Here is a 27,737-nt window from a genome sequence, read left to right on the forward strand (position 1 = left end):
TTCAAAAGAGAAGAGTTCATCAAACAAACGCGAAAGCCAAATACCAACCAAATATCTGTCCAATAAATGATTCATGTTGTTTAACAATCGAGTGATTAAGGGTTTTATCAATTTTCCCTTTGATGATGGTGAAGATTTATTACAAGACATTAAATAAATTCTGTGAGGTGTCCAAGTATCCAAGCAAAAGTTTTTGTTTGATAAAAGTCTGTTTTCATAGATGTTTGGATTTTCGATGGTGTTGCTATGAAAACATCTGCACATATACAGCAGTTTTTGAAAAATAAGTGAGTAATAACTTAAGTATATCTTCATCCACTAGTGTTTTCAATTGTTTCCAATCGAAAACAGAGGCGATAAGTTGATAAACAACTTACTATCAAAATAATTAGTGAAAATGACAACTTTTTCAAGAAGTGGTTTGGATCTTGGCTTAAAATGAAGAGTTGCAATAATAGACTCACGCGAGGGCATTTCCTGCCTCAGTGCTTTGGTAGATGTCGCAATTTGTTAGCTTCTTGGTCTCATCTCCAGCAACGTACTCTCCAGCCTTCTCACAGAGGGCGCGGTGGAACTGGAACTGAATCACGAAGCTGACGTAATACCTGGAATTTCCGAAAAGTTTTGTTAATCGTTTAAACAATTACGATACAATAATAATACATAACTGCAACAACCAACAGTAATTCACATTACCCCATGAACTGGATATATACATTTGGGATACCGTAAAGAATATTTTTGCGGGAATAAGTTTTGTGTCAGTGTAGGACTCTTGTTTGGTTGTTCCCCAGGCAGTGACCAATGATGCTAGTTCTTTGGAATACCTTCTATTGAAATATTGCTATAACAAACACAGTATTCCCATCTGAAATCAACTTTCTAAAGATTGCAAGTCGTTCGTTGTGGTTATGATAAATTAACGGTAAAGTTATCCGGCTGTTTTATTTAAGCGATGTTTTTTTAGTTCACATTACCTGGCATATTCTACATCAGCAGACACGTGGTACTTGGCAGCGGCATCAAAATCATCCTCAGTCCTGGTGGTCGGTGGCTCCAGACCCTGGAGATCCTCACGGAGTTTCCAGAAGTGACAGTTGTAATCTTCGGGGACAGTTTCTCCCCTGAAGATGGCATAACGGTAGACGTCCAGCAAGTATGCGAAGGGAAGGAACACAATCTTTTCAATACCCTGAAAAAATGGAATATGATGATGTACCTAATAGTTGTTGTTTTTTGCTACTCAACGAGATGTCCTTAGTGTGCTAAAGTGTTGATCTGGATTCGGAGTTCGGACCAAAAGCTTTTTTTATTTTTCAGTACCTTTTCTATTTCACGTTTCATTGAGACTTTTAATATGATATTCTTCTTTGGTTAAGTATATAGTTCATTTTTTATCAATTAACGGCACGTAAAAATATATCAGGTCCTTCGTACCTTTCCGTAGAGGTGATTGATTTCGCTCTGTGCATCATCGGGTTCCTCGGGGAGGAGACCAATCTTCCTCAGATGCTTGGGAGTAGATACAGACAGAGAGATAGTGTCTCCAACAGCCTCATGGAAACCTGTAATCGTTTGATAGTATTTAACACTAAAGTTGTATAAAGTAAAAAAATATATATTATATTTCAAAATTTTACTGACATCTCAAAGCAAACAAAACAAAGGCCAAAAACATCAATTTAAAAAATTCAGCAACCTCAGAAAATACTTTTTAGCAATGTCAAATTAATAATAATTCTTTTAAGAATCTGAAAAATTTAGTTTATGTCTTTTGAAGCATAAAAACTAGGAACTATATACAATCAAGGAGTCTTGAAATTTATGAAACGACAATCAAAAGTGTTTTCATGTTTACAAATACCTAAAAAGTTAGTTTTGATTGCTTGTTTTTAGTTCCGTATCCCTCATAATAGGTTATACTCATATTATATGTTATACTCATGTTATTATATGTTTATTTTTCCAGCACGGCATTTATATCTAAGTCATCATACCAAGTACGTAATATGTGTTATCAAATACCATTCTTTTATAAAAGCCATTCTCCACTAAAAAAAATTATTATCATTTAAGAAAACAACAATTTCAAAAATCTATAATAAATGAGCCTAGAAGCGGCACAAAAATAATCCCCGACACCACCATGACTCCTCCCCTACCAACCTGGATTGGCCCCATCCTTAAAAATGGTTGGCTGGTCTTTGTACTGCAAGAAATATTGGATATGTCCCATCTCGTGGTGTACCGTTTCGAAATCGATAGCGTTAATAGCGGTGCATTGTTTAATCCTTGAAAATTAAAAATAGTGTTAGTGTTTAGTTATGTAAGCAGTATTTACCTGGATTGGCTCCCTCTTTGAAAATAGCTGGCTGGTTTTTGTATTGCAAATAATATTGTATGTGGCCCATTTCATGGTGGACTGTTTCAAAATCGATACTATTGATCGCTGTACATTGCTTTATCCTTAAATAAACATTCAAAATATCAATTAAAATATGTGATTACCACGAATAATACTATCAAATGATCAAATCTTTGTGTTCAGTGCAGTGACTCAAACGGGAAGCTTCTCGTCATGAACTCCGAAAGGACTTTTCTGTCTGAAATTTCTTTGTCAACGCAAATATAACCATCTCGCAGCATTATTTTGACACTGACGAATTTATTTAACCATCACAAAGAAGACCAACCGCCATGAAGGCTGTTCCAGTTTTCATTTGCTCTAGTTGTTTTAGCGTTTTGAAGGTTTGGTGAAGCCGGGTAGTGATTTTAGTGAAATGCTAAGCCCACCTGAAATCTTCTCCATCGTAGAAGTCCCAAGCCGAGGCGTGGCAGACCAGCTCCCTTCCGTCAGTTGGCTTCTCAATGATTGAGTTATCCCAGAACTTCTGTGGCATCTTGGTAAGGTTAAGAGATTGGAAGAACTGATCGGAGAGTTGGAACATCTTGAGGGCAGTGTAATTCTGAAAGTTGTGAATTTTCATATGATTATCTCTCTAAAAAAGGAGTAAGATACGAGTTTAATGACTGAGTCATAGCATCAAAGCTTTGCACATAGAAGGAGATAATAATACAACAAAGGGTAAATCAAAGAAATTCATTTATTTATTTGTCGTTTCAGTACGATATAACAGTTGTACACCGATATACTATTGAGATTACACATGCAGAAACACAGGTACTTTAAATGAGAAACCATAAAAATATTTATAAACAAGCAGTAGCAATAACTAAACAACATGTGTATGTTAATTAAAATTTAATTTATTTATTGATTTAAAAAAATACCTAATGTGATAATTCGTAAAAAAATTAATATGCAAGAAATGACATTATTATGACGATGGTGCAACGAGAAAAGATTGATAGGAAAATACATTTTAATAATATTTTATTTTTTTATGTTATTTATTGATAGAATTATATATTTTATAGAAATATAAATTTTTCGTATAAAAAAATAGACGTGTACAAAGGTCACGGGGACAGTTTAGTACGTATGGTACAGTATAGTGTATATTATCTCCATAGATCATTGTAGAAATGTATCATTTATTTGTAGCCTTTATCGCGATTTTGCACAAAAAACGACGCTGTAAATATCATCCAAATATAATTATTGTTAAAAATGTCAGCAGTTTAGCACTTGAGTCGCTGTGTTGATTGGAAGAAATTCGCAGAAGTTCTCGCTTACGGAGCATAAAAAGTGCATTGGGATCTCCCACGAGTATATTGGTTAGGAACGTTAAAGTTAACTCTTTCAACATAGATGGATCATATATTATATTCCAAAGATCATCTTTAAAAAATGTTTATCTACAAATATTTTTCAGGAGTCTTCTAAGCTATTCCTGCATATATCAAGTATTCCTGTTCTGGAATGGATATAGAAATGGATAATAATATGTATATTCCCTCATAAAAAGGTGACGCATAAACCTCTTTTGCACTCTTGAAATGCTATGATAATAGATCTTGAAGGCAAAACATAATAAAATGGGTCTGAATTTCAAGGGACAACAAACTATTTACCATTTCAAAGGGGGTATCAAAATGGACAACGTTGACATTAACGTTTTAAAATTAACCAAAAGATTTAGATAAAGCAATTCAAGGTGTAAAATTCCTTGCTTAATTTTTCATACCTGTTCAAGCATAGCGCCAGTGACGTCAACATCTGGTTTGTCTGGATAGGGCCTGCTAATTGGTTCTACGTTACTCCATTGTTGAGCCCAGACATTTCCTATGGAGATAATTAAGAATTTGATCAAATTGAATGGACAACAATAACCATAACACCCCAAAAACAAATAACAAAAAAAAAACCTGAAATTTTTTTTAGCAAATTGTTCAATCTCCATTTTAAAACTAAAAATAAAGTATCATAAACGATAACTAGTCACCTTCTCCCGTAAAATTCGATAATTTGTCATTTGGACTAATAAGCACTAGGGTGACGGAGGGTACTATAAATAAAAGACGCAGGATGTTTTCGTAATTTTAAACAAAGTCTTTTTGCTTTGTTTTTGAGTCAGAACTCAACAAAAACATAAATAGAAAGAACTTTAAAAGTTACTTCACAACTGAAATGTTTATTGAATTGAGTTGAATTGTGAGTGGTTTATTTATGATTGAAACCAAAGGCTACGAAAAATTTTACGATAAAGGTTGAACATAAAAACACTTTGTCAAACTCACCAAGCATGTGAGCGGGGATGGGTCCTCTGCGCGAGATGACACTATCTCCGTACTTGTCCCATAAGCGTTTCCTCACATAAGCGTGAATTTGAAGATATAGAGGCCGCAGCTGATTCCAGATCTTGCCCATCTCATCCTCAAAATCATCCTGCTCATACTCCTTCAGCCAGAATTCAGCGTTGTTGGTGTAGTCTGAAATTTTTAATAATATTTTTTTCTAAGCGAACTAATATCATTTATTTATTTCAAAATCCAATACTTATTTTGTCTTATATTCTGCTACGCAATTAAAATCACTATCGGGAATTCAAAATTCTAGATGGTAAGTTTTGTAAATGTTGAAAAAATACCAAGTATTTTATGAAATAAACTCAGTTAAAAGAAAATTAATTTATACTTACTATTCATGACTGCAGCTTCGTTGCTGAGCTTGACATATTCTATAAAAGCTCCCTTAACCTTGGCTCCGGCTTGTTCGTGCCACTGCACCCAGGCGCTTTTCAGCTCCTCTGGGTTATTGCTGGTTGCAAAGATCTCGGTTACCTCTGGAATATTAATAATACATTGCTTTAAAAATTTAACTGTTGGGTAGATTTTCAAATTATTGATTACATTTCGTGGGTTCGTAAGTTGTGCTGCAAGACAGTCACAAGTTGATTGGCTCATCTGAGGTCACCATAGCCTATCCCTAATTATGAAAGAGTCAGTCTTCTTCTTTGGTGGGAAAGTTGGGTGATATAGGTATGCATTTCTAACATAATTTATAGTAAGAACTATAAATCATATATCATACCACCAACATACATGTTGAGAGACTATGAGAGACAAAAAAATTGTAAGATATCGAATAAGGAGTAGAACGAAACATTGCTCCACGACTTCTAAACTATTCAGTTCCTTACCAAATTTATCATCAAATCTCTGACCCATAATACATGGTTGTTTAAAATGATTAGAAGATAAAATTTGGTGTTCGTAGATGGTAGATGGTAGGTATGAAAGAATCTGCAGTGAAATGAAAGTACTGATGAAAATAAACAGTTAAAGGAAGATTTTGAATATGTTTGTAATTTACCTGGTTCCAAAGACAGATCGCATTTGGTGGGCTCGAAGAAATCACAGATCTTTGCCCTGGCGTAGTTGTTCTCCATCTCGGAGATGGCCTTCTTAAGCAGCTCGAACTTGTCATCGGGCAGAGCTGAGCTGCCAAGCAGGGAGTACTTCTCAAACTTCCTCTTCAGCTCGTAGTCTTGGAAGTCGGCCGTGTTGTAGGTAACTGTCTCCTGCCACGCGATTTTCTCTTCCCTGGCTAGCTCCAGAGAAACTTGAATCTGAAAGACAAAAAACACATTTAAATATAATTTAACACAGAATTGACAGGAGTCATAAAGGATAACCATCAACCATTTATCTGGGCGTTCTCCTTGGACGAGGGTTACGACTCTTTGTTTCAACTACTAGTGATCTCTGGCTTGTACTGTGTACTTAAAGTGTCTTGTTCACTCTCTTCTCCTACATTAGCTCTAAAATTTGACCTAATTATGGACATTGATAGGCTTTTCAAAACTTTATTCAATAAGGAGGAGGATTTGTTAAACTGTTTGGCATCCCAAAAGTAAACAACGTAAATTTTTATTGATGTAGTAATTTTTGACGGATTTGGGTGAATAATTTAAAAAGTAAGGTTCTATTTTTATTATTGTTTATTGTCATGATATATTGATTTTGTTTTTACTCTTCTTCGACTGAGCGTAGCGATGTTCTGTTTTAACTCGACTGTGACTTGGTGGCTAACTTTGACTGAGCTTTACAATATTATGGTACCAATTAGATTGAAGAAAGTAACCTTTGACAAATTGTATAATTCCTTAGTTGAAACACAATATCATGAATGGTTCATAATTAAGTACCTACTTACAAATTTTATAATTTCCGATGAAATTTAGTTATTAATTTATTATTTGAGGGAAAATTTGAAATACACGTTTTTTGACGGGAGATTTACTGTTCACATAACTGCTAGTTTAAAAGCTAGATATATATAGAATATTTGATTTTCTCCCAAGTACTTTTATAATCTAGCTAGCAGAGAATTGAACCAGCGACATCTAGGTCGTAACCATCGCTTTAGAATTTTATTAAAATACTGAAAAAAAGGATTGTATTTTCTCTTACCCTATTTTCGTCATTTTCATCAGTGACGTTGGAGCCATACTGCCATTCCGCCAGGGTACCGACCGTCCTCCTTAAAGCGGTGGCCTGGTCCAGCTTGTCAATGTAGGCTGCTGCGTCTAGTTCCGCATCTTCAAGCGCGGAATCCTTCGCCAGGGTCAGTGAAAGGGTTATCGCCAGGACAATGGCTAACACCACTGTGCCGCCTGCTACTGCCATGATTGTCTGTGAAAAAAATAATCATCAGTTTTCTTACTGTTAAGAATCTTAAAATACAAAAATTCAGCCTGCTTATCGGATGCTTGTGCTCGCAAATCTCGAAAAGTTGTGAATCGATATCGCTGAAAATTTCCAAGTTTATTCTTATTAGTGCCAGGAGTATTTAGAGAGTGGTTTGAATGGTAGAAGGAGTCGATGACGCCCGAAGAATCCTTAACGCAATATCTCTATCCCGGAATGAGATACGGAGTAATTCATGTAATGTAGTTTTTAAACAATTACATTGTGGTATATAATAGTGAAAGAAGTCGGAGACCAAAGCTTGAGGCTAAATTACTATTTTCGATTAATCTTAATAACAAATTGGTTTACATTGTGAATATCAAAAATACGTTTCAGATAAATTCTCTTTTTTTTTCTTTTCCTATCGTCTCTCTTATGTGGAATAATTTTTTGAATACTCAATACAACATATAAATGTAAACTACTAAAATGTTTTATTTTTTCAATAGAAATGTATGAACAAATAAAGAAAAAAATTTTAAAACAAAATTATTATTAAGATAATCTGTGACAGTTTCCCTTGATTTACATTTATGTTTTCTTATAAAATTGTTCTAAAAATAAATGAAAACCACTTTCGTGCTTGAAATCGCGCGTTTAATGGCTATTAACTTTATTCGTGACGATATAAGGCATACCAAACATTTACACAATTTTGGCTTGTAACTTCCTCTTATAACTCTAAATAGTAAAAAATAAAGTAGTCATCTGTATCTGTCTATTTGTGCGCTTAGTTCTTCTAAACATTGCAACGGATTTTGATATGATTTTCATTATCATTTAGAGAATTTCTTCCGGAAGGTTTAGGTATACAATAAATGCATATTATATTTGTAAAAAGTAGATTTTTTTAAACATGTCGTAAATTTTTTTTTCTGGCGCTTACATTGTTAACGCTGGCTAATCCTTATTAGATACATCTAAACAATGTATATCTTAAAAAGGTCTACAGAAAATTTTGTGATGCCATTTCGTCTATCTTCTTAGGTTAACCCTAGCAACACCGGGTACACGTCAGCTAGTAATTGTATAACATAATGTCGCTATCCGCATCTATGCGCTTAATTTTTTTGAACTTCACAATGTATTTTTCATTATCATTTAGATAATTTCTGCCGGAAGGTTTATTTCTATAACACGTGCATATTATATTTGTAGAAAGTAGAAAAAATGGATGTTTATCCCAGAATAACCTCAAAACTTTACTCCAAATCATTCACAACCCCGAACAACGCCGGGTACACGTCAGCTATTATTAAATAAGCCGTTGAGAAAAAAATTACTTACTTACATGAGATACGTTAGATTTAATACAACGCTTCCATTAATGTCATGCTTGTGTGTATAATAATTGCTAAACCCTTGCGCACCTTCCGAATCTATCCTATCACGGTGTTGTCAACCAGTGGGCTTGCGAAGGTTTTCGAAAACCCTTTCTTCGAAATATTTATGAATAATTTTTCTTTCGGTTGACAGAATTATGATTCTGAATTATTGTACAATGGATTGATTTACAATTAAGCTTTTTGAATGTAATGGTAACGTGTTTATAGATCTCAATGGAAATTCTGAATTGTGGATAATACTTGCTTTCGAATATTAACTGTATTATGCGCAGGGGTAAGTAATCAAGACGGAGGAAAAATAAACTTCACGATACTTGTACGAATATTGCATAATTTACCAATATAAATCCCAATAGATATCTACGAAGGTTCGTATTTTAGTAAATCCTAAGGATTTGGTTGATGTCATTATTGGATAACAAGGTTTCGCACTTTCGGAAACCACACGAAGTCCTTACTGAATCCTTTTACTTATGTAATGAGAAACTCTCGGAAATAAATCCCTTAGGCATAATTATTTAATTATTTCGTCGTAATAAGGTATTAGGTACTATTACGTTTATAAATCTGTTTTTTTATAGGAGAAAATTACTTCAATCCATAATACTAATTTGGGTCTTGGATCTGTCTGAGTAACTCTGGTTCAATGAACTAATATTTACTTTGAATATAAGTATCGTTTTCAAGATTGAACTAATTGTGTGGAAAATTCAAACAGAGATAAAAGGTATAATATTTTAAAAGAAAATTATTTTCATTATTTGCATTTAAATATCACTGTCAAAATTGGAACTGGTGTGTCAAGTATAATACTAATATAAAAGTATAGTACTAAAACTTTTCGTTTTTGACAATAGTAAACTTATACGTAATTAGTATTCTTTTCTACTAAACATAATCGATACTAAATGCACAATTCAGTAAACGATGCAAGCTACGCCTCGGTTTTTTTCTTTTCGAAAATGCCACAGTTTATTTTCCAAGTATTGAAATTTTTTGGAAAAGCCATGATATATTATTATGGATTCACTTTCATGTTACTACCATTAGATCAAGGTTCTCCTATTATGTATTACTGTTACAATTACACCACGGTTTCAGGATACAATTTTGCTATAAATACATTACACAACACTGGTAATTCGTATGCTGTGTTAGCGGATGTTTTTAATATGTCTCTATCGAAATGTAAATCTGTACTATTAAACATTTTAGCAGTGCATATTTTAACGAGATTACTTCATAAATGTTTTTTGTTTTTGTTTTTGTTTTGTTTCTTCTTTATTTCTTATTATAACTTTGTGTTTTATTTTTTTTGTTAACTTATTTAATCTTATAATTTTTCTTCTCTTTCATGGCACTTGTGCCGTTAAATCTAAATAAATAAAATAATATAAAGCAAATCTAGAAAAATACTGCAATAAAATTGTGCCTTGGAAATGTTAGTGAATTAATTAGTATCATAGCTTTGAACTTGAATAAGACGTTACGTCCCTATTGCATTAATTATTGTCATATAAAAGAAACCGGATTTACCAGTAATTTAGTTGGGTTTAAGCAAAGGCGACAGCATTCCCTGCATAAAAAATCTAACAGTAAATAATATAATTGATACAGCTGAAATAAAAGGTCAATGATTGTGATTTTAAATACCTTAGCATTACTTCTAATAAATAGATGGTTAGTTTAATGTTAAAATGCGTTGGAATGGGGTATGTTCACAAACTATGAATACCGTTTAAAATGTGTGGGAGATTTATAGTTTATTTTTCTGATTATGATTACCGTACTAAAAATTTAAATTTTGATATTTTGATATATTTCGTTCATAATTATTGATTTAAAAAACGATAAAAAAACGGACATACTGAAACGGTTTCAACTGGCTACAACGTCAGAAAACGCCAATGTCTGGTAAGACATCTGTCACCAAGATCGCCAAGCGTGACTTCAAGGCCGCTGTATTAACGAATAAAAACGAACATTTGGTTTTGGCGGCAAAAATGGCACATTTTAAATGGTTATAGAAGAAAACTTATCACTCAACGTGAGAGTAAAATAAAAATACCATTTTTTTCTAGAATATAAAAATATGAATAAAAAAACCCTGTTGATGAACAGATAACACCTAGTATGAACTATATCGCAAATTTACAAAATTCTTTTCAGCTCCTAGCTCGATAGGTCAAAAATGATTTTCTGTGTCTGAAAGGAAGAGTTTGGAAAATCGAATAATGTTTTATCATTTTCAAGCAAGGAAAAGTTAATTGATTACAGAGAAAGAAAAAAAACTTTTAAATTAATTTTCACAGCAAACTAAAAATATGTAACTATTGTCTGGTATCCTTTGTTGTTGAATTGAGTCATCGAAAAATATAAATTTTAAACACGTTACACAAAAATGTGGAACCAAGGTAATGTTAAAAGGTATTACAAAACTCAGACATCACGTAATGCTTAAACAAATGTTAGCATAGATTTCTTCAAAAATAAAGTAAACTCTACAACTTTGGCGTTCTTTAAAACAACATGATATTATGCTTAGCGCTCTGACCCATGCAAATTCCTGAATGAAATTATAAATAAATGTATAATCTACACAGATACGAAAGAAAACGGTTGTCGCCAAATTTCATAATACCAACTCCCTGTGCTCAAACACTTAAATGAAATTGATTTTCTGTCCAAGAAAGAGTTTCGATATTTGAAAATGTTTGATCCATTTCACCAGAAGTAAGAGAAAAATAGAGCTTAATCTTAGTAAATTTCTGTGGGTTCATCTGTTAAAAAAACCATCTGTTGTAAAACCTTATTTGTTTAAAATGTATTTATATTGAATAATGTAGAAATGAGACTTTCTGAATAAACTATGTAATTAAGAGATTTTACGATTATTGAAATGCTCTTTAAGTTCAATAAAGCAAAATAAAACATTGAGGAAAATCTCTGTAAAAACAGCAAAATTAAATTAGGGATTTGCATAAAACTATTTTGCCATAAAACCAAGTCAAGTGGAACTGACACAATATAAATTTAATGTTAAACCTTTATAATATTCATACAAATGACATATTTTATGATCCGTGTATTTATTTATTTATTTTCAACGGTATGAGAAATGAACAGTAATTGTATAATAATAATAATACTTGGATGATTTGTATAGCGCCGTTTTTGTGCAAAAACACCTCAAGGGCGCTGTACAAACTACTACTATGTTAAAAATAGTAATCATTAAGTTTTAAAAAAGGCTGTTAACTCAAAATCACAATAAAAATTCACTTTGACAAAGGTCAAAATTCTATAAACATTAATTATAATATGTAACAAACAATAAATCTTTTAATCAAAGTAACGTGAGCACCACAAGTATTTATTTTACCAGCGAATAAATAAACGCATGCAGTTCGTCCTTGGAAAAGCAGACTGAGGAATTAATTATACGTTTTATTTCTGAAAAACCTATTTGCAAACACTTCATTTTATTATAAAATATTTAAAAGATTCACATACTTATGTCGTAATATCAACAGGATGAAATATGATTGCCAACTTTCGAATAGTGGTTAAAATAACAAATTTTACTACATTATAAAATACGTTTAACGAACTTATTACGCACGACATTATATCTTTCTATGGAATACCAATAAGCCAGCAAAAATCAATTAAATCAAAACAAACAAATAAACAACTATCGCTGGTCAGAAATAAATAAGTATTTTTCTGTGTGCATCAAAGTGAACCGGTTATCAAAAAGTAAAGTAAAAAAAGTATACTTCGTTCGAGCAGTGATTTCACAGGTGAATTCTGAAATCATGACGTTGAAAGGTGACTGAACGCTAAATGTAATCCTGGATCAAGATTCACACTAGATATTGAATTCACAGATAGTTAAGCTGGGTTTATACGTACCGATTAGACGAGATCACGACTAAGACTGAGCTCTGACGACCAAATTGAGGCGTTTAATATATTCAATGCGATCGCACCGCTGCTGGGACTTCATTACCGCGTGGCGATTTTACTCAATGCATCGCCATCAGCGCGACTCAGGTACATGATTTTTTTTACAATATAACTTGAAAAACAAAAAGCCTTTGTTTCATTTATTTATTTTTTTGAAAAATTAACGGCAACTAATCTAAAAATTAACATACATATTATAATGTCCTTGATTTTGGTGTAAGATCTCACCCATAAATGGCGCTAGATATAAGTTTATCAAATTACTCATGGATGGCGTTTAGGTTTCGAGTACTTTAGAGACTAAGGGTATAATAAATAATGTGGGACTCAGGGGCATCGCCAGCTTCAAAGGTAGGGGGGCAGCCAAAATAGAGCTTACATGGAAGGAACAAATATGTAGTTAGAATAAACTAGAAATATTACATACAAGCTGACGTGTATCCAAAATTGCTCGGGGTTATGAATAGGACCATTTTAACCAATATTAAAAATTCAGTGTTACTTTGTTTTTTTTTTTAAATGTGTGAATTACCAAGCGAAATAGTCCCTATTCCTCAAAAACTCGGAGCCTGTGGAGTACGATACCCGCCAACTGGAGTAAGTGACAAGAGGGAAAGTAGTGGAAAATTAACTCTAACCCCTAAAAGATACGGAAAAGCGCTCCAGGCGAAATTATTTCTATGTGGCGCAAGCCAATAAATTGATATATATTTTTCGAAGAGTCAGTATCTCAACAACGAAAATTCTTTTGTATTTTCTTAAACGGAAATATTTGAGTATTGTTTAAAACGAAAACTTTAAAACATATCAGCTTAACCGACTAGTAGTCAAATGAACAAATGCATCGGATTCCTACCCAGGCTTTGCGATTTCAAACCACTGTTAGATAAGTTCTCTATCATTGCACAAGAAACATTTTCCACTTAAACAAAACTGTAAAATATGTTTTTTTCAAATTCCGTGTCCTCAATGTGTATTATTTTGGAACTCATCATCGATGTTGGGGCCCTACGTACATTTGATCAATTTTATTATACTCCTGTGTCCTTAATGTGTACCATTTTCACTGCATCCCCAAATATGACATATTATGCCTTAAGAAACTTATTTCCCAACGGGGCCTTCTGTGTGTGGAGTAAATACAAAATAAATCAACATAAGACCGGTTCCTGGCCTGGGCCTTCAACCCTGGTTGGGGCTCTAGGCCGGGACATCGAAACGATGTGTTACTTCTGTATCTGACACCAAACTTGTTGTATTATTAAAAAAATGTTGTTTAGCTCCATTTACACACGTTTTTTTCCTGATTTGTGCAGGGGGGCAGCTACCCCCCTTGCCACCCTGCATGATGGGACCGTCAAGGTTACACATTACTCCACATTACTCCAACCGCCTGATATATAAGATATCAGAACCCATTGTCAATACCTACCACATTTTGTTGAGCTAGAGTTTTATTTAAGGTTAAACGCAACGTTTTTTATAATCTACACGTCCGTAGATGGCGGAAAGTTGTAATGTAAGGGGCTTTATAATATTAGGACGAATTTTTCGTTTGTGCCCGTACATATGCAACATAAATAAATAGTTTTGTCCGTTTAAAAACTCAATTCTTTCGAGAAACGCATACAAATGAAATATTGAACCGAAAATTCTATCCAATGTTTTATTTGTATGCCTTTCTTGAAAGAAGTGAGTGTTTTCACGGACAAAACTATTTACTCGTATTTACATTACTTATGTACAGGCGCAAATAAATAATTTGTCTTAATATTGTAAAGCAATAACTTGCAAAAATTGTACGTTGATTAATTAAATTAACTAACGCTATCTATGAAAACGTAGATTTCAACGAGCGTCGCGTTTGACATTAATAGAAGAGTTTGTGAGAAAACCCGGAGATACAACACATTTTATAGTAATGAAAAAAGTACCTAAATTATGCCAATTATAAACTTCCACTGCTGATGACAAATGTATTTAATTTTTTTATCAGTTACAAATTATAGAGGTGGGGAGAGGGAACATAGTATTAGAATAAAGGGTAAAAGAATGACAGTAGATGGGAAGGTGGATTAAATATTTTAGTTTAAGTGTGGGTGGTGTAATGGATTTCCGTTTATATCCCGAATAGTGAAGTTAAAAATACCAATGTGTTAAGTGAATTTGTGGATCTGCAGATAAAAGTTCTGTTAAGAGTTCTTCCTGCAAATAGGGAGTCGACCCTGGCGCTACTTGTACGAACAATTTATAGCATTCCAAGATATGTGTTATTTAAAACTCTGTTACTGTAAGGGCCTCTTTCCTTCTAGATTGGAGACTTTGACTTTGATAGTGATACCATAGAATTTTTTAAATTTTTTTTAGTAATTTTATGTATTTTTGCTGGTATGGGGTCCAAACAGCAGAAGTATATTCTAGTTTTGATCGTATAAGTCAGGTGAAAATTGATGTCGTTGCTTCGTGCTTGGAAAATTCTTCTTCATTGCTAACATCAGTTCGAAATGAGCGGGAATTCGATGTCATTGCTTCGTGCTTGGAAAATTGTTCTTCATTGCTAACGTGATGTCGAAAATAGCGGGAGTTTGATGAGGTTGCATTTTTGGGAAATTATAACATTCCGTGATTTTCACGGATCTGCGATATATCCTAACAATACAATTAAGTTATGTTAATTAATCTAAGTCTAATATATCCTAAACAAACCTCTTATTTTATTATGTTCTATGTCTTCACTTTTATCCAGTTACCATTGCCGCGCAAATAAAGTAAAGGCTTTTGTTGAACATAGCGAAAAATTGTAGCAGAATCGTCACCCGATATCGCCGTTTCACTTCACGGTTGAACATTGTGATTGATTAACGAAGCTTTGTGTACATCTGATTACTGATTGATTAGATTTGGTCGGATTAATTATAACAGGTTGAGTGATTAAAATCGGTTATGTAAATAAATGTTTTTAAATATATTAAATTATACAGATTATGAACCGAAAATTTTATCAGCAATTTATTAAAATCTCTTTAAATCAATCGCTATCCGGTTAATAGATTGCAAACCATTAATGAGTTCATTGATAGGTATCCTGATACACCTTAATAAAATATCACTATTTTGTCACGATGTCGGAAAAAGCTAACATGCTAACATTTTCGCATTTCGTCATTATATATTATTCATAATAATGCAAGTACATGAACACGTGTTCCGATATTATTTCGAATTTCCAAAAAAGTTTATCAAGAAGCCGCCTGCAGCCCCATTTTTAACAGTATTACCAATAAATTTTAATAAATCAGCAGTTACTAATTTTTCTTCGTGCAGCATTGTTAAAGCAATCGTCATTTCTATCTTTAAAAAATATAGGTATATTAATAATTTATTTTAAAAATAGCCGTCTCGAATATTTTTTTTTTGTCAGTTAAAATGATATTTCATAGTAAATACTTCAGTAATTTTATCCTAATAATATATAATGACGAAATGCGACAAAGTGTATATATTTCAAGCCGAATTTAAGCCCCCGCATTCCGAATTCCTACCAATTTATAACATATTTCTTTTAAAACTTAAAGTTTTTAAGTTCCTAAAAAATATATGTTGTATTGAAGATAACTTTTAACATTTATAAAGCAGAAACACAATTACATGAAATTCTTTCGACAGAAAAAAAATCGCAAAGTTCGGAAAATTATTAAAAACACATTTTGTTCTGTTATTTAATATGTTATAGGTATGAAAAAAATCACAGTGCATCTTTAAATTTAAAAAAAGTTAGTCTAGATATTTTTTATGTATTTCAAACGAGTCGTGTGTGATAAAATATTTTCACCATTTTCGCTAAATATTATCGTTTCCTTAATAGTATTAGCGCGCTCACCCTAACATTTGTATTTACATATCTCGCCTTTAAACCATTTTGAACGCTTACTACATAGCCTTAAAATACAACTGAAATTTAGGTACTTGGTTCATGCTATGATGGAAACAACGTCGCGGTATGAAAATAGTTGTGTTGACCAAAAAATCACCAAGAATAGTATAAGTATAAACAATGCGAATTTCCTTCACATACGATACAAAGTGTTTTAACGTATGTTTTATAATTGACGCATTTTGTTTTAATCCAACCTGACAACAAAAGCATTCTTGAATAAAAATAATATTAAAATTTAGACAGAAAAAAGGACACGTGTTTTTTGCCAATTTATTATAACCTATGTTTTCCCATTGTTTCTGCAAAAGCATTATAAAGACACTCTACAAAACACGATGAATGATTAATTAAAAATATATGTATATATCATTCACAGACATATGAATATATAGACTAGAAATTAAAGATGAGGGGTAAAATCAACTGTTGAAGAACGAAGGGGGTAAAGCTGACTGTGATTCGTCAATAAATCAATCTGACAGTATATAGGCATCTCGCATTATAATATCACCATTTAGTTCTTAAAAGTAAAATCTGCTTTTGAATGAATAGACATTTTTACATGGGAGCGCAAATTACTCGCCACGTTATGAACAAATTTGCGAAGTCTAAATTCGGCAAAATAAATTTCTTCTATTTTCAGAGTCGAGTATTTCGTTTACGTCTTTAGTTAAGACACTTTTATAAATGTTTATAATTTACTTCCCAGCAACCAACCAGCTTTGTGTTTCGCGTCCAGACGTAGTGATAGTATATGTTTCTACAACTGATCCATATTATACGATGTGAATATGCTTAAAATAAAGTAAAATAATGCTTATATATGGAATGTAATACGACAATTGGGTTTATTCTCTTTTTCACATCTATTTTTACAAGTTTTCATAGTACAAGTCAACATTTTGCCGTGTTATTTCGTAAAATGAACCGATGATGCCTCGACCATAGTTCGCACAAGAATGATGACGTCACGTTTTCAAATTTCACTTGAGGCCATACGCGAGCACAGCCGGCTACAATGGAACCGGTATGGGGAGTGGGGATAATACGCTTTTAATCACTTAGGGCAGGTCTACTAATATTCATATGTCTATGATATCATTTAAAAATTTGTCAGTTTAAAGAATTATTAAAAAAAATTATTATTATTTTAGCTCTCTGGTTTACATTCTGGTATTTAGGTATTAAAACACATCACTTTAAATTTTTATATATTAGAACTTCCCTTTTTTCGGTAATAAATTAATGCCAATCTTGAAGCGGAAATTATCCCATGTCTCGACATCCGATTATGCTGAAACTATAGATAAACTCGTTGACAATGACAATGCATTCCATCAACTTCGAAAAAAGTTATTTTACTTTTTACTCACACTATCATGAAGAATCACCCCCGAAGTTAATGCACTTTACCCCTATATATGGCCATGAAAGAAAATTGTAATAAAATAAAATACTTTTTTGTTTTAAAACCACGATATTTATTAATTTAAGAACCGACCGGTTTCGCTTTACTTAAGCATCATCAGGGTACAAATTAATACTAAACAAGAAGTACATAATGTGTGTATATATATAACAAAATATAGAGGGAGACAACATGATACAAATATAAGCAACACAAAGACGGTCATAAAATACATTAACATAAGTGCACAAGTAATGGAAAAACCGCTAGATAATTATGTAGACTAATGGGTTATATCAATAAATCGGGAGAAACAAAGCATCAACTGGCATGGTGGTAAGGAGGTTAGGAGAACTGGGAATTTTTTTATGGGTTTATTGGAAACAGACCTAATATTGGACTACTTGATATGTCTAATTGATTATTAAGTATCTGACTTTTGGTTTTTACAGCTTTTTTAATTTCTAGTGCCTCTAAGTTGTTAAGTCTGTTACCATGCCCGTTTTTATGTAAGATCTTAGCACCGGTGCTATGACAGAATGTATGATCTTTATCGATCAAATGATTTGCGAATTCGGAAAAACCGTTATTATTGAGGCAACGAAGATGCTCCTTTATCCTAATATTAACATTACGTGATGTCTTACCGATATAGAAAGCCGAACAATTATTGCAATTTAATTTATAAATCCCCGAATGACTTAATTTATCGTCCTTATCTTTAGAATTAATTAGAAATTTACCTGTATTGTTATTAGTATAAAAGGCCGGTTTGACTTCAGAAGGAAGGTTTTTTACACTTAAGGTAGAAAAGTGATTAATGAATAAAATTCGCCGCCATTGATAATTAATATTATTATCATTGATTTGAGGACAAGGACTAGCGAAGAGGAAGCGATTAATGGCTATTTGTTTTAGCTTTTTATTTAAGATTAAATCTATAAAATTTGATTCATAGCCATTATTTACTGCTATGTTTTTAATTAGTTTTAGTTCACTATCAAAATTACTATCGGACATTGGAATTGTGACTAAACGATGGACCATTGAATGGAATGCGGAGTGCTTATGTGAAATAGGGTGATTGGAGGTGCTGAAAATTGTAATGTTTATATTTTTATCAAAAGATTCTTCTAATTTTGATACAATACAATTAATAACAATATAGTGATACCTACTGATTTCATAAAAAATATTACAATACGTATGAAGTTGAGTTATATGTATCGATACAACTCACTTGATTAATTATATTGTTCTTAATTTTTTGTACAACAAAACGCTTCAAAGGCTTTTATAAATAGGCGGCGAAGGCTTGCGGAGTTTTTCACCCAAAAGAAACTTAAGATCTAGAACCTTGAGTGTTCTGTTTGTGATCTGAATATCAATTGAGGTGTGAATCTTTTGTCTTCGAGTTAGAGAACCTCGGTCACAAAATGGGAAAGCTGTTGATTTTGTTGTTCTCCTTCCAAACACGCATTTCAGCAACATGATACTATGAAAGTAATAATAATCAATAATAATAACTACAGACTCCTTGACTCTGGTTTCGGAGGTCGCAGTGTAATAAATTATTTTTTCTTCAATACTTGCTAAATTACTTTGTCAATTTAATTATATGAAAATAAAACACTTTGCATACACCACTTTTGATTAATAACAATACATGTTTCAAAGCCAACGGCTTCTTCGTAAGGATAGTGAAAATTAACTGATTAATTAGTTAATCGAGTAAATTGCGCAAAATAAGTAAAATAAATAAAAAAAATTAAGAACATGTGAAACCGCACAAGAGTCCCAACTGCTCCCAACCGTTTGGAGTCAGTAAAACTATAACTATAACATAAAGTGCATGTTGATAGTGGGAAGGAGAAGAAGAAGGGGAAGAGTGAGGTGGGGAAATACCTGGCTAGTCAGATATTTTCATCAAATATGGTCTTACACCAGGGTGATACTGATAGTATTATTCATTCTGGAACGTGCCGCAAATATACCATATATTAATTTAAATGAGTAATTTGTGAAAAAACACAAATTAATCAATTTAAACTTTCTTGCGAACGCAGGAAATTGAACCCGCAACCTCCAGCTTTCTAGTCGAGAGCTGCAACCCTCTACCACGGAGGCCGTCATATATTTAAATTAAACAAATAACGTAACATGACCAAATTAAATAAACTAAATAAAAATACTACATTTTTATTGTCTTATTGAGTAAAATCTCAAAATTGTAATGTTTAATGATTGAAGGAAAAATATTAAACAAAAAAATCAGAAAAAGTGTCGGTCGCTTCTAAGAATTGAACCCAGGACCTTAGCCTTGCCGGGACTAAACGTTTGAGAGTTGTTATTATTATCTTCTATGATTAAATACATATCATTCTTACACATTGTTGAACCCTCAGTAAATTTCTAGTGGAAGACATCGATCTTATAATGGTTTTAGCCATTTAACGCCCTCTTTGGGGGCTTTTACATATGAATAGTAAACATTATATATTAATACAGTACATATTTAATATACATAACTAAACTGTATCAGTAATAATCTTTTGTATTGTTAAGTGATAAATTAAAGATGTCCACTGACTCGATATAATTATTTCCCTCCACAAGTTTTCTAGGCAAATAAGGAATACATATTTCTCGTAACACATAAAAAAGTGATTGAGATCTTAATTAACTAGAAAAAAATTGTATGCTGTCGTGTGATTGAATTTTCCACATTTGTCTTAAGAAAACGATCGTTTTTAAACACGTTGGTACATCTAACGTTTAAAGATTGTTTTAACGTCGTCGATCAATCTGTATTCCAGACACAAATGATATCAGGTACTTTTTTCAATAGTAAAATACAATAATTCACGGGTTACTTACCTCGCGTGTAAAATATTTTTTCAATACAACATAACACAAACACAATCACTTGACTATGGCCGCAATGACGATAAAAATCTACTATTATTATTTTTAATAACAAGATTAGATAAAACTAAGTGTTTAAATCAGATGGATTTACAATATGCATAGTTTAAAATGGTTGAAGGAACTGTAAATAAGTCACGTAAAGTGGTTTTATTATTAAAAAAACAAGAACGTGTACGATATCTGTTTAGTACGACCACGTAACTCACGAAGTAACTACAAATAATAATGATTTTATGAATGTCATTTTGTTGAATGGTAAAGCAAAACATCAATGCATTGTTCTGTGAGAATGGGACAAACGTAAATGACGTGAGTGACAATCATTATGATGTAAATGTAATGGAGTAATGAGTCACAAGACAAGTTCGTACCTGCGTGTACAGTACATGTTCATAAAGGATACAACATAACGACTTGTTGACAGATTTTATTCATTTTCGATTGATACAATTTCAAAACATCTGCAAAATTCGATGACTTCTAAATATATTCGTTGCTTACTGAGGTTGGTATGATCCACACTCCGTCTTCGTGCTAATCAGTCAAATTACGCTTCTTCCTCCTTTAGTCAAAGTTTCAAACATCCTTCGAATGTTATTCATCAGGGCAGATGCATCGGAAAATCAGAGATACTATTAGACTGAAACTTTAGCCAAATGAGTAGGAAACACGAACATTTGATTTACGATCAAATCGACTATCAGCGTTATTTTGATTTTATGACATTTGGACGGATCTTGTTAAACGTCGATTATCGACCCCTTCCATATTTTGATCAATAGTGACTCTTATGCCTGACGGCAGTTCACAACCCGGTTTACAGCAAAAACGGGCTAGGAATCTAGACTAGGCTAGTATAATAATAATATAATAATAAAGTGTTTATTTCGGTATGTGGGGAGGTTAATGCAGTCTCACACATTCCATATAGAGATACAACAAAATATATAATCAAAAACAAAAAGATAGAACAGAAAAACAAAGAAAAGAAAACAGAATAAATTGAAAATAAAATAGAATATAGTGATAAAATAATAGAATAATAGAAAGTTGAAGCCTTTAGGGAGCCGTGACTATATTAGGCGCTAGTATTTTTCTCCAGTGTGCGTCAATGCTGGAGGATGGAGTGAGGCGGGCTTCCATAGTGAGGATATTTCCAGAGCTTCTTATCCTTTCCCTCATTCCTGCCACCCTGGATCTAATAAGGGCTGCATATCCGGGAATTCGCCCCTCCGTGAACATACGGGAAGCGCTGCAGTATCTGGGAAGTCAAAACATTGTGCGGAAGGCGTTGTTGTATTGGACCCGTAGTCTTTCTATACTACTCTTTTTGTGGTTTGCCCATAGTTCGCACGTGTACAACGTTGCGCAGAAGGAAAGGAAGAGCGTCCTTTTTACTGCGGTACTGCAGAGGCGAAATCTTCTGCTGAGCATGTTTGCTATAACGCTGAGAGCTCGCCTTTGTCTATCGATATCATCATCGTCCATCAGACTACTGGTGATTATGTGTCCAAGGTATTTAGTTCCTTCGGACACCTTCAAGTTTACACCGTTCAAGGTAGCTGGAGGAATATTTTTCAGGCCTTGCCCATGTCTTATGACCAATAGAGCCGTCTTAGCGGGGTTATAAAACATATTTGTTTCTTCAGCATACTCTTCACAGATTTTTAGGACCATATCGTCCGCATAACTGACGTTATTCAGACACTGTCCTCCGATGTGGCAGCCTACTCCTGCATTGTTTAGCCTTTCGGTGAGTTCGTCCATGTACAGATTGAACAGTATCGGTGACATGCATCCTCTCTGTCTGACGCCACTCTTTAGGAGGAAAGGTTCGGAAAAATCATCCTTCCATCTTACTAGGTTTTCCTGCTGTCTGTGCCACGAGTCGAGGATATGTATGACCTCCGATGATATGCCTCTTTCTCTGAGTTTAGCTCATAGCAGAGGGTGAGAAACCCTGTCGAAGGCCTTGCTCAGGTCTAAGAAACATGCATATCAGGTGGTCTTTTTATTCCTGTAGTATTTCAGGGTTCTTTTTGCCGTAAAAATAGCAGTATTGGTAGCAGTTTGCTTTTTGAATCCCATTTGGCTGTCGTAGGTTTCCAAGCTGGGTCCGATACTGTTTAATAATAGACGTTCGAATATTCGTGCGATGGTGGTGGCAGTTGAGATCGGTCTATAGCTGTCTTGGGAGGTAGAGTCCAACGATTTAGATTTGAGAACAGGTGTTATTATAATTCTTGTCATATTTGTTGGCAAGTATCCGTTCTTCAAGATGTCGGTAAACAAACTCGCCAGCAGTAGAAAAATCGGTCCTCCAGCGTGTTTGATGTGTTTGGTACTCAGTCCGTCATGACCCGCTGATTTCCCAGTTTTCATTTGTCTCAGGGTGGTAATAACCATGTCTGCTGTGACCAATAAGCCGCTGTCTTCGTTTGTTAAACGACTCAGTGGTGGTTCGCTTGCGGGGATTGGAGAGGTCGGAGAAGAGGTGGCGAAGTGTTCTGCAAAAATGTTAGCAATAGCTTTAGTGTTCGTTTCTCCATTTATATTGCACGGAATTTTACATCGTATGTTGCAGTGTTTATTTGTTTTATTCCAAAACTGTTTAAAGTCACGGCTATGTAAAGCTCCAGCTATTTTATCCATTTGAATTTGTTCGGAGTCGTTTTGACATTTTTTCAATGCTAGTTTGAACGTTGCACGCTTTAACTTTCTTTCCACCGCGATGTAGCCCTCATGGGGCCTACCATTTTCAATCCAGATCATCATAGCGCGTCTCGATTCTGCGTATTTTTGCGCGACGAAGTCATTCCAACCACATATTTGTTTATGCCGTTGTGATTTTTGTTTACGATTGTCAAATGCTTCAATCGCAGCGTGTCGTAGTGCGTCCACTATGTGGGTATATAGTGCCTCGATGTTCGCATTTGCAGGGTTGCCAATTCTCTCGTTCGATATAAAATCTTGTTGAATATTTTGTAGAAAAACTTGTGAGGTTATATTATAACTCTGAATGTCGCGTTCATTCTTTGGAGTCCAAGTTGCTCGGTCAGTTTTCATACATGTATATATTTCGGTAGTTGGTATTCCTTCCGTTCGTAGGGTAAGTTCGAGAGGCCTATGGTCTGTCCAGTCCACGTCGTAATATATTTTCATGTCTAGAATCTGCTTGAAGATATTTTTTGTCACTAAGCAGTGGTCCAGCCACCTAGTGGTGTGGTGTGCGTCACTAATATATGTATATGAATTTTCTGGTAACATTTCGGTATCAGCACATATAAGATCATATTATCGACAGAAGGATTTAAGTGCTATTCCGAAAAGTGAATCTGAATTTGCATTAAAATCTCCGATAATTTTGGATTTGGTGTAATCCTTTTCGTTAATAGTTGCTTGCAAGGTGGCGAGACAGTCAAAGTACTCTTCGAAGTGATCTGCTGTGCAAGTCGGCATGTACAAGGTGAAGATGCATAAATAGGACCGTGTAGGACCGTGCTAATAATGGATTTGATCGTACGAAATATTCGCCCCAAAATATGATTTTTACAATATAAGCCTTCAGGCTAATTTGTTCGCTTATGGGAACAACTCATGTGATCTCACAGAAATCACTGTATCCCCTTTACTGTTGTGATGAAAGGTACGATCCGTATTAGAAAGGGAAAAAAATACCACGCTTTATATTCAAATCCAGAAGTTAACCTCATTATAGTTAAAATATGCACCTTTATGAAACCAAAGGTTCTCACAGCAGTTTGAAAGAAATTGTGATTGATTATTTTTTTAAAGTTTGTGACGTTAACGTGTATAATACTAATAATATAAAATAAGTATGTGTTTAAATATGTTTTCAATTTTAGTTACAAAAACGTAAGGTGAATCAATTTTATTTAATAATTAAAAAAAATTATATTTAAAAAAATATATGTATATCTCGAATAATATAAACAAATTTCATCACTTTTCTAAAACAGTTTTTAGTTTTCGGATACGTTCAGAAATGTTTTTCGGATTTTATTGCATAGCGGAAATACTCCTACCCTCAGACAATATAACAGAAGAGTTAACACCCATGGAGGTTCCTCCTTGATAACACCTAAATTACCGCAAAACACGCTTCAATCAGTAAATTCCGTTGGTTCCTGTACTTATAAGATAATTTAAAATAAGTATAAGATAATTTTTAATACACATCAAAATTGATGTTTTCACAGGTTTATTTGACTGTTCAAAATTTTTGTAAATTAATTTTAGTTATCTTCGTTATAACTTGTCAAAAAGAGTTAGCCAACTTATACTTAAAGGAAACGATGTGCTCTAATTTTTTTTTTGATGGCGCAGATTAATTTGTTACGAAGAAATAACGTAAGAGTTGTGTACACAAAAATAAATTTAATCAACGATTACGAAAGCACAGATAAAAAAACATTTTCTTGTCTTATGGAAACTCCCACACCTATATATTTTTGGCCGTGATCTTGACTGATAAACAATTTAATATCATAAGTTTCTTATCTTAATACCTTAAAATATTGTAAAATGTATGTATTAACATTAGAATAGAATGAGATTTATCAGGCAGATAACTTGAAGATTAATATTTTTTTGTTATTTTTTCATTTATAATTGATTCATTACGGATTACTTTAACGCGCAATCATTCATTTTATTTCAGTTAGCAGAGCTTCGATTTTTTAATACAATCTTATCAACCATATCGTATTTGTCGGACAATATCCAATAAGTGTTGGACACAGTGATAATAGACAGCAATCAATCGACGTTATTTCCAAAATATAAATAGAAATCGCATAAGATCAAAATAAAACTCAAGTCATCGTGCTAACTGTGATATATCTGTCTAGCCAGTTTAACAATTTATGAACTTGAACACTCTTCATTGAACTCCCTTTTAAGTTCGTATTCTTATGTAAAAATAATTTCTTTCTAATTGTAGCTAGATATAATTTTGTCATTTCAGAAATTAGTTTTATTACACTCATTGCGAATAATCTAAATAAATAAAAATGTAAATGTTAGTTTTGTTCAAAATCTTAAATCTCCTCAAGTTTTTCACCGATTGCTTTGAAATGTTGACACAACGTTGAAATGTTGACACAACGTTGAAATGTTGACACAACGTTGAAATGTTGACACAACGTTGCATTCGAATACGCGTGGTTTTTTTATGTATGTATAGATGTGACCTGTGAGAGGCAAAAACTACTTTTGAAAAACAACGTAATCTGTTGGACAAACATGCTATTTTAAAAAGCAACATCTTCTGTTGGATGTAAAAGCAACACGCGCTATTGTTTTTTATCTGCACAGACAGACTGATCCAAAGCGACGCGTGGCAGGGTATAGACTGATCCAAAGCGACGCGTGGCGGGGTACAGACTGATCCAAAGCGACGCGTGGCAGGGTATAGACTGATCCAAAGCGACGCGTGGCAGGGTATAGACTGATCCAAAGCGACGCGTGGCGGGGTACAGACTGATCCAAAGCGACGCGTGGCGGGGTACAGACTGATCCAAAGCGACGCGTGGCGGGGTACTACTACGCTAGTGTATTATAATTTTTTGTTAATTTTTATTATTTTGTAATATACCATCAATTAAATAAAAAATTAAAAATGTAGTCTTGGTTTGACTCAGGATTGAATCAACATCCCCAGGGACTGGAGTAAACCGCGCTAGCAACTGAACCAAATCCTGATCGGGTAATTTAATTTCGGAGAGATACATATATGTCCGTGTGTGTGTACGTGATTGCCACCAAAAGTTGAAAGAATGAACTGTCATTGACAATGAGTCTATCTGCCGAGTCATCTGGAAGTTTAATTCATTCTTTACCGTAAATAAAAGTGATATTCAAATAGTTCTATTTAAAAAATCAATTGTCTTTCAAATACAGTTTATTATTGTTTCTGACCTCTAATACCCACGAAGAAGCGACAATCCATCAGTATCCGCCATTAAATTCATATTTATGGTTGAAAATTAATATGTTTAAGTATTTCATACGCTAGAAATCATTTTTATAAGATATTGTATGTGCGAGAAATCGGTCGATATTCCTACATTATTTTATCTTTGTGACGATGTTTCTTAATCCTCAATATAAATTATATAACTACTTTAATTGATTAGCGGGGAATCTAATTTTAAACGCGGTTCTGTAATATCATCACTATGATAACCATATTATAGGTTCGTATACATTAATATTACTGAGTAGGAAAATAGGTAAACTTACACTTTCCTTGACATTGAATGTGTGTCAATTTTTTGTAATATGACGCCGAAAAACGTCGAAAAACTTGGTCGTGAAAATTACTGAAAAATGGAAAGTGTACCAACCTAACCTTAAATACATATTTCCAAAAAATTCTCACTAATATTAAGAAATTAGTCTTTGGGAGGTAGGTTTTAATTAGTTAAATAACTAACTTTGTTTTTTTTACATGGTAAGATAACATATGTTTCTTAATTTAAAGTAAAAAAATGATTTTTCAATTTCAAATTTTGGCTGTGTAATATTTTAATAGCGAGAGAAATTTTTAACTTCTGACCCAAAAGAACGTTAATCATATCAAGCCATAGAGTTACAATTAGAGGTACTACTGTATACTAATATCTCGTCGAAACTTGTTCCACTATTAGAACGCGAAATTCGGTAGTTTTAGTGTTGGAAGAGTTTGAGGTCAGTTGGAGGTAAAAAATCGGAACATATTACAATAATATAATACATCAATGTATCAAGACGATATTGTGATAAAGCCTTATTTGTAGAGGTTAAAATAATAAATTGTTTATGAACATATTTGTACTCTACCTTTTACCCATACTTGGTTGTAATATACTTTTGCATATTTAGCCATTGATGTATTATACTTTAGTCTATGTATTTAGCTAATTATTTTTGTTAATTTTTTAATTTTTTTATTACTATGTATTAAAATATGTAAGTTTTTGGGCGTCATACC

The 27,737-nt window shown here is 33.3% G+C and overlaps 1 protein-coding gene across 4 annotated transcripts in view; it reads right to left on the bottom strand.

Moving 5' to 3' along the window:
- The window catches only part of LOC149423374 (angiotensin-converting enzyme-like), a 46,061-nt gene that overhangs the window by 1,283 nt on the left and 17,041 nt on the right, over positions 1-27,737 (bottom strand). For 2 of the 4 annotated variants that reach the window (XM_089632685.1, XM_089632687.1), the window contains 10 exons: positions 6,877-7,098; positions 5,777-6,032; positions 5,103-5,246; positions 4,702-4,893; positions 4,149-4,246; positions 2,794-2,966; positions 2,342-2,466; positions 1,438-1,565; positions 978-1,192; positions 465-605 (listed from right to left, as the gene is read on the bottom strand). In XM_089632685.1, coding sequence (XP_089488811.1) covers positions 465-605; positions 978-1,192; positions 1,438-1,565; positions 2,342-2,466; positions 2,794-2,966; positions 4,149-4,246; positions 4,702-4,893; positions 5,103-5,246; positions 5,777-6,032; positions 6,877-7,098 — 1,694 coding nt within the window. Of the gene's footprint in view, positions 1-464; positions 606-977; positions 1,193-1,437; positions 1,566-2,166; positions 2,292-2,341; positions 2,467-2,793; positions 2,967-4,148; positions 4,247-4,701; positions 4,894-5,102; positions 5,247-5,776; positions 6,033-6,876; positions 7,099-12,416; positions 12,450-27,737 lie in introns of those variants that run through there. The other 2 variants (XM_089632688.1, XM_089632686.1) reach the window with 2 other exon arrangements.

The sequence above is a fragment of the Hesperophylax consimilis genome, chromosome 6 (genome assembly GCF_061612785.1).
Source record: "Hesperophylax consimilis isolate HC1 chromosome 6, BYU_Hcon_1.0, whole genome shotgun sequence".
Classification (NCBI taxonomy): Eukaryota; Metazoa; Arthropoda; class Insecta; order Trichoptera; family Limnephilidae; genus Hesperophylax; species Hesperophylax consimilis.